Source organism: Oculina patagonica, chromosome 5, assembly GCF_052425735.1.
Source record: "Oculina patagonica isolate OP01 chromosome 5, crgOcupat, whole genome shotgun sequence".
Lineage (NCBI taxonomy): Eukaryota > Metazoa > Cnidaria > Anthozoa > Scleractinia > Oculinidae > Oculina > Oculina patagonica.
In genome coordinates, this window is record NC_135762.1 from 24,346,387 (window position 1) to 24,354,486 (window position 8,100).

At 39.0% G+C, this 8,100-nt stretch overlaps 1 protein-coding gene across 1 annotated transcript in view; it reads left to right on the top strand.

The window, feature by feature from the left end:
- The window catches only part of LOC144653449 (sushi, von Willebrand factor type A, EGF and pentraxin domain-containing protein 1-like), a 28,775-nt gene extending 20,893 nt beyond the window's left edge, over positions 1 to 7,882 (top strand). The window contains exons 5-9 of the mRNA XM_078513443.1: positions 1,001 to 1,258; positions 3,208 to 3,450; positions 5,464 to 5,679; positions 6,843 to 7,049; positions 7,783 to 7,882. Coding sequence (XP_078369569.1) covers positions 1,001 to 1,258; positions 3,208 to 3,450; positions 5,464 to 5,679; positions 6,843 to 7,049; positions 7,783 to 7,787 — 929 coding nt within the window. The 3' untranslated portion in view covers positions 7,788 to 7,882. The remainder of the gene's footprint in view (positions 1 to 1,000; positions 1,259 to 3,207; positions 3,451 to 5,463; positions 5,680 to 6,842; positions 7,050 to 7,782) is intronic.
- The last annotated feature ends 218 nt before the right edge of the window (positions 7,883 to 8,100 follow it).

The window sequence follows — 8,100 nt, forward strand, 5'->3', positions numbered from 1 at the left end:
TATATATTTTTTTAATTTAATAAAATAACAGTAGATAGTTAGATACCCTTTATTTTTAAAATGAAAAAGATGTTTTTTAAAGCTTCACCTAGCTAATTTCGTTTTTTAATCATTACTTTAATCGATGGTAAGTTTTTCAAATTTCTTCAGAAAAACTAATTGACAATGCAAAATGGCAACTTCATAAATTTTAGACCACGAGTAGTGCCTCATTTTTCTTAGGGTCTGTCAAGTAGGAAAACACGTAGCGCGAGAAAATCCCTTCGTCGAGGCGTTTTGGCGCATCTCCCCGCCCAAACGGACTTTCCCATACGCTACGTATTTTTTTGTTTTACATGTCGCATCCTAAGAAAATGAAGGCAATGCTCTTGGCCTACTTCGTTTTGATCTAAATTGAGGAACAATCAACGCTTAATAACGTTGAAGGGTTGAATAACAGCAAATTAAAATATTTAGGTGTTTAGTTTAAAAGTAAGGTGGAGACAGCTAATTCGAGAAAGGTTGTTGGAAGAGAAGCACAAAAGTGCACGCAACAAGGCAGAAAGGTGGTCTGGATATTCACTGGAATTTTGCATATTGGCCTAGATGAAATGCACAAGTTTGTATTTTTGTGAGTAAAGTTTATGTTTTTCCTCTCAGGAGGCCTTTTTCTGTAACTTTACTTTTTTCTGGTGCATGTCTTTGAATTTTGAGAATTCTTGTAAAATTCAACGCGGCTAAAAGTGCCATAATTCCACATGCCTAAAGAGCAAGAAAGCGTGCAAACTCGCTTTTGTTATGTCGCCATTATTAGTATTCAGCACGTGCACTACCTTTCTCCCTCTACCCATAATACCTTTCGGTCTTGACGCGTGCACTTTTGCTTTTGTTTTCGACAACCTTTCTCGAGTTAGCTGTATATGACTTGCATGTCTGTGTCGGTCGGCAAGTTGGTGCATCTGATGCACACGTCACTAACAAATGTGCTAACTTCCTCGTAACATTAATCGATGCGGTTTAGATGTTGAGAGTCCAACCCTGACGTGCCCTGGCCCAGCGCTGTATGTAGACACTCATCCAGGAAAGGCAACAGCAACAGTTGTGTGGAGCGTTCAAGTGAACGACAACTCAGTTGATGTGGATTCCAATGCAGTGATCCAGGTTCAATCAAGTCACCAGTCCGGACAAGAATTTCCTATTGGTGGTACCGTTGTTAAAATCACTGCAACTGATGAGGCGGGAAATGTGGCCACATGCAGCTTTCACGTTGAAGTCAGAGGTAAGCCGATTTAGTTTGCAAATGCTGCGAATGCTGCAATCTGATAGTTTTGACGCCATTTTAGTTCAACACTACATTCTCTCTGAGACTGATTGGTTTAGATTGATCACGTGACGCGTAAGTATTCATCTGCGGGGAGACCCTATCAGCCCTTATAGTTCACCACTAAATTTTCTCCAATTCTGATTGGTTTAAACTGATCACGTTACGTGATAGTGTTCATCCGCGGAGGGCACTACCAGCCCTTATAGTCCACCACTAAATTTTCTCCGATTTTGTTTGGTTTAAATTGATCACGTGACGCGATAGTGTTCGTCCGACGGTGGGCACTATTTAACAATTAGACGGCAAGCTCGAGGTTTCTACCGGCTGATAGTTGGCGAGGGGCGAAGCCCCGAGCCAACTATCAAAAGCCTGTAGAAACCGAGAGCGAGCCGTCTAATTGTGTTAGCATAACCCACTGACCGATCTATTAAACTCAGAATATCGCTAGAATTGATTTATTGAAGGTTTTGATTGATAAAATTCAGCGAAGACTACGCGCGCGCTCCAAGAGCCTTCTACGGATCGATAGTAGGCACCTGTGTAGCCAATCAGATTGCGCGATTACCAATAGTAGGTCAGTGTGGTTATGCTAACAGCCCATAGTGCCCGCCGAAGAAAAACGCCCGGATCGATAGTGCCCGCCCGTGACTTTTTTGTAAACAAGCTGCCTGCAGACAAAAAAAACCCAACCAAATTCACTGCATTTAGTAGGTTTCTTGTCTGGTCTTGTTCCGTTTGTTAAATCTCGGCTTACAATTGAGTTTTTTGTCCTGAAAAGTAAAAATAATTCACGACGCTCTTTTTTGTATGTGCGCGCGGAAGAATCTTTAGTGGTGAACAATAAAAACGATAGAGTGTTTTTGTCTCGGAACTATCGGTCTAAAAGTTGCCCCCTGAAAATTTGATGTTCTTCAAACTAGCCTATTTGCCCTCGGAGCTTCGCTTTTCGGGCTAATATTTGTTTTAAGAACATCATATTTCCCCGGGGCAACTATCAGCCGATCGTTCCTCGACAGAAACACTATTGTTGAAATAGTGCCCGTCCGAGGAAAATATCAGGACGGATGGTATATATAGTTAATTTAGTGGGTTTCTTGTCTGATTTTTTTTCGTTTGTTAAACTTTGTCTTTCAAATCTTTCATCCACAAAGGTAAAAAAATAACTCAAGATGCTCGTTTTTGAATGAGAGCGCGGAATAACATTTAGTGGTGAACAATAAAAACGATAGAGAGTATTTGTCTCGGAACTATCGGTCTGATAAGTGCCTTTGGAAATTTGAAGCATATTAGCCCTCGAAGCTTCGCTTATCGGGCTGATATTCGTTTTAAGAACATCAAAGTTCCGCAGGGCAACTATCAGCCGATAGTTCTTCGACACAATTAATTAGTTGGCAGTTGCTGGAGGTCGTAAATAGATTGCGTTTCCAATTTATTTGAAAAAAGAAAAGACAAAGGGCCTCCTTACATGAGAGTTTTCGTCCCGGGATGACTTTCGTCCCGGGATGAATTTATCTCGGTGTCTGGTCATTTTCTTGTTGTTGTTTTCATGATGATACATGATTTCGTCCCGGAATGAGTTCATCCCGGGACGATTTCATCCCGGGATGAAACGCCGGGATGAAATGTCATCCCGGGATGAAACGTGACCAAAAACCTCATGTAAACAGTCCTTCCCGGGATGAAATGTAATGTTATGTAAGCACGGGCGAGATGAATTCAACTCGGGCGGGACGACTTATCCCGGGATGAACACGCTCATGTAAAATGAATTTTTTTTTCATCCCGGGACGAAATTCATCCCGGGACGAAACTCATCTCGGTTCTCATGTAAAGAGGCCCTTTAAGTTAATCGTTTATGTCTTATTGTCATACTTCTTTTCTAATGTTAAAATGTTAAATTTCAGATATTGAGCCGCCATCATGCAGCTCCTGCCCAGCGGATATAGTTCAGGAAGTAACAACTTTAGAAGAAAGAGTAAACTGGGACAGACCGAATTGCTCCGACAACTCGGGTGTTCCTCCCACCTTTACTTCCAACTTTCAGAACGGTCAACTGTTTAGGGTTCCGAGTTCAAACCTCGTTCAGTATACAGTTAGCGATGGTGTCAACGTAAACCAAGACTGCTCATTTAGGATAACTTTGAAAGGCAAGTTGCACATAATTTATCATTTACTTTCTGTCGTGTGACTAAGGCTCCGTTCACTTTAATTCCTTTTTTATTTATGCGTTTTCGTCGATTTTTTTTTCGCCTATCGTCCACACCACAACGATCTAAATCACTCCTCTGTGTTTTCTTCGTCCACACTAAAACGCATTAAAAGCACTGAAGGTTCGAAAAAACCACAAGTAAGATATGCGAATGCGACAAATACACGCGTTTGCGACGTGTCCGAAGAGGTATAACAGGACGATGCCGTTAATATTTTACACTTGAAGGCATTATTTCCTCACGTAGAATGTTTTCCTTCTCTAGGTAACCAACAGATCCATTGTATAGAACGATGTTGAATTCTAGGAGATCGCGAAACCCTATTCAAACCGGGCTTTTTTTTATCTTTTCATACCGGGAGAGTGCGGATTCCCCCCTCCCCCCTTCAGTAACTTCAGGAATATTTAAGTAATCACAATGAAACTTAAAGGATATCGATATATTGTATGTCTGAAAATCTATCTTTTGATACTCGTCACGTGGGATTATGACCTCACATCACTTAAAAATTACATCATGATTACATCTTACATCTTGGATTTCAAATTTTTTCCAAAACGTCAGAAAACCGCCCAAAATAACTGAAAAGTACTCAAAATCAATAAAGCGGTGCAAAAAAAAAAACCTAAAAAAAGGTGAAAAAAAAAAATAATTGCATTAAAGTTAATTTTCATTGACAGGAACACAAAATTACAAATTTGGGGAAACATGTCTGTCAAAATGCCGTTGCCATGATAACGTCAAGTTTTTGACATAACAACCTATCCTACTGAATTATTCCCAGATAAATTGTTTGGTTGAATCTTGAAAACGTTATAAGCGTTAAAAGTCAACGCGGGCACCCCCCCCCCCCCCCCCACCCCACCCGTTCTGGATAGGGTTAAGCTCAAAAGCAAAGAAGCCAATAACATTGCCCGACATGATTACATGATTTTTCTCTCTTTCAGGGAGACTGTTTCGGAGTAACGACATTGTAGTCAACGCGGGCACCCCCCCCCCCCCTCCCCACCCCACCCGTTCTGGATAGGGTTAAGCTCGAAAGCAAAGAAGCCAATAGCATTGCCCAACATGATTTTTCTCTCTTTCAGGGAGACTGTTTCGGAGTAACGACATTAAGATAACGTAAGCGTTTTAAGAAGCCCCCGTTTTCGTTGTCCACACTGAAACTATAGCGCTCCGTTTTTAATGTTTCTACTTTGAACAGCGTTTTCGAAATTACGCGTTTTCGATGAAAATGATGGGTTGTAGTGTGGACGAGTACGATAAGCTGAGAAAACGACATTGACAACTTAACGTATCAATGAAAACGCATAATTGCGGACCGGGCCTGAAGGATTCAATAACACAAATTTATATGTTACCGTACTTAAGTACCTCACAACTGCTCGCGCTTATTTCAGAATTCTTTTGAATGAAGCCGATAAGATTATTGCTAGTCCCTCGGGACGGGTGCTAGTCCGTTACAGGTTACCCCTTCAAATTTTATCAGGTTGAATGATGATGTCGTCAGTGTCTAATATAATAGAACTCCAGGGTGAAAAGCTGCATCGCAAGGCCCACGACGATTTCAACACGAACTATATGTGTAATTATGCGAACCCCTCTTGAGTGGGGCTCGTGCATTTGTATGAGCTTTTTCTTAGTAAAGGTGACGTATTTTACCTCACGTTTCATTTGGAAGCCTTAATTGCAAACTTTTAAGTTAAAACCGGTTTAGATAGTCAAGAACAAAACTCGCAGTCAGAGAAATTCGATTTTTACTTGGTTTACAGTTAACTGATTACTACATACAGTTCTTGTCGGATGTCGTTTTATTGTCCATGTTCTAGAAAACTTTTCTCGACAAACTTAAGCGTGACCTTTGCCTGTCTGAGTATAGTGTATAGAGTGTTTATCATTGCAATTTTACATTAGCATAACAATTTGCTTTTATCCTTTCATTTTTAACAGTAAAATCGTGCCCAAGTTTTTCGCCTCCGCAGAACGGAGCTCTGGCATGCACTAACTGGGATGCAAATTATCCTACGTGTGCAGTTTTGTGTAAGAATGGAACCGACTTTGAGTTTAATCCGCCTTTGTTTTACTACTGCGACCAGGGAGAATGGAAGTTTTACGTAATCCCGGGACAACCTTATGAGCAGAAAACTCCCGGACCTAACTGCTCTGGTAAGACACATATGAGCAGATCAGACGTATAGGCTGTCACTCATCATAAAGCGAAAAATTATATTTCTGACATTAAGTATACGATTTAATTCATATAAGTGAACTGCGGATGAGATGTAAAGTGAAGAAATGATCCTCTCAGTGAATTGCAATGAAAGAAATTGTAAGTAAAAAAAAAAAAAAAACAGAACAAAAATCTGGCTTCATGGGTCACGGCTTCAAATCCCGTTGAAGCCAGAATTTTTTTTTGGTTTCTTTCTTTGCAATTTCTGTAATTGCAATTAATTGCGAGGATCATTTCTTGACTTAAAAATATTACTGTTGTTAAAGATTGAAATAGGGTGAAGTGACACATGTACAAATAATAAAAGGGCCATATGGTGAGGCCTGCCGATGATTTGACGATTCTTGAAAACGCTCACTTTGAAATTAATTTTAAAGTTGAATATGAAAGCGGGTAAAATGGCATAATATGATAAGATGGAAATGACTGATGATTCCTAAATTCATTGTATGGATCAGCAGAATAGGAGGGTCTGAATAGGGTTAAGTGTCTGTAACTTTAAGTGTTTGCTGTTACATTGGCCAATCTTTTAATGTTAACTATTTCCGGAGAATATAGTGTTTAATGTTAAGAGGGTTTTTCATGAAAAAAAATTAGCATTGTACATTCTTATCTGCATTTTAAAATCGGAAAAAATATCACTCATTAACTTAGAGTTAATTTCCGTATTACTCCTCGGAAATCTTCGGTTGTCTTTGGACATCTTCGGTAGTCTTCGAGAATATTCGGTAGTCTTTGGAAATCTTCCGAACTTATCGGAAATCGTCGGAAAATGACCGAAAACTTCTTTAAATACTAAACAAAATAATGTTGGCCTTTTTGGAGCCGTTTTAGATAAAATTCAGCTGTTACAGTGATTTTTTTACTGTCTGTTTAAAATGTCTAAAATTTTATGTTATGTTTTTATTGTTATGTTTTCATGTTACAGAGCCATTAAATTAAGTGTTTAGTGTCATCAACGTACCCCCATTGAGACCCTCGATAGGAAGATTAAAAGCAAAAGCAAAAACCAAGACAAAACAAAAAAAATACAAGAATTAATTTGGTAAAAATAAAACAGAAGCTAAGAAGGTTCTTTTTATTTTTTGTTTTATTACAGGCAGTGCCAATACTTCTTGGATGAAAATGGCTGACCTTGTTTCCTGGCATTACTACTTTGACGGTGATGCACATGATCCCAGTGATCAAGAGGATATTAAGACCAAGTTCCACTCGTTGCTGATATCAAACTATGTTCCTTTCTTTTTTTGCAAAGCTATTCCAGACTGCACGAAAGAAAACATCTTGGTCTCTCTAGGAGTAATAGGTAATTATGTCTCAAATTGTAGTGGTATTCCACTGAGCTTCGTGCCACCAAAGCCAAAGCAATTACAATGCAAAAATCAGCCAACGAAAACAACACAATTAACCAATGGCAACTCGAGCCAACTACATGTCACGTCACGTCACGCCCATGTCACGATTGGTTTTGATTTAATTTTGCATCTGATTGGTTTAGTAGGTAGCACGAGCTTTTTAAACCAATTACACAGCGTTGACAAGCAAAGCCAAAACAATTAGATTATTTTCTACCCTCAAATGAAAACTGCACTGTTATTGAAGCCTAAAATTAGTAAAAAGTCATATATAAAAGTAGTGGGAGTTAAATGATAGTGGAGGATAATCATGGGCCTATAGCTACTTCGTTCCCTTCCATTTTTCAAACGAAAAGATTGAGAAAAACGAACCCTTATCAGGCCCTTATTTGCGACGTATTTCTCTAATTCCTAGCTGGAAATGAAGCCCCACATTTCCTTTCCTCCACCTAAAAATAAAGTTTGACGTTCCCTTACTTTGCATAGAATCCTTATGATTCACCTCGGTCACAGAGTCAGAAAAAACTAGCTGTCTCGGTGTAATTATTTTAACTAAAGGGCATCAAAAAAACATCATTTCCTGTTTTTCAAATAATATGCTCCAACGCGTAATTTCAATGTTATTTACAGTGCAGTTTCTTTGTCTGATAACATGGAGTAATTAATGTGTCCCTTTTTTTGTAGGTTGAAGCCATGCCGGAAACTTGATCATGAGTAAAACAGAAATTGATGGGGGTCTTCTTTTGAAAAATGTTTCAATAAACTTAACACGAGGGTCACACAACATCACGTTTTTCTTTTTGTTTAAAAACCCTGATATATTCCCCTTCATACTTGTTAGTGAATCATTATTAAAGTATTTGGATGGGAAAAAACTAAAATACCAAGTGAAAAAATGAACTGATTATCAAACCTTTCTCCTTTACGAGCAATTATTTGATTGAGTCAAGCAAAGTTGGAAATGAAATTTTTTGACCCCCACTCAAACTTTGCATGCAGTTA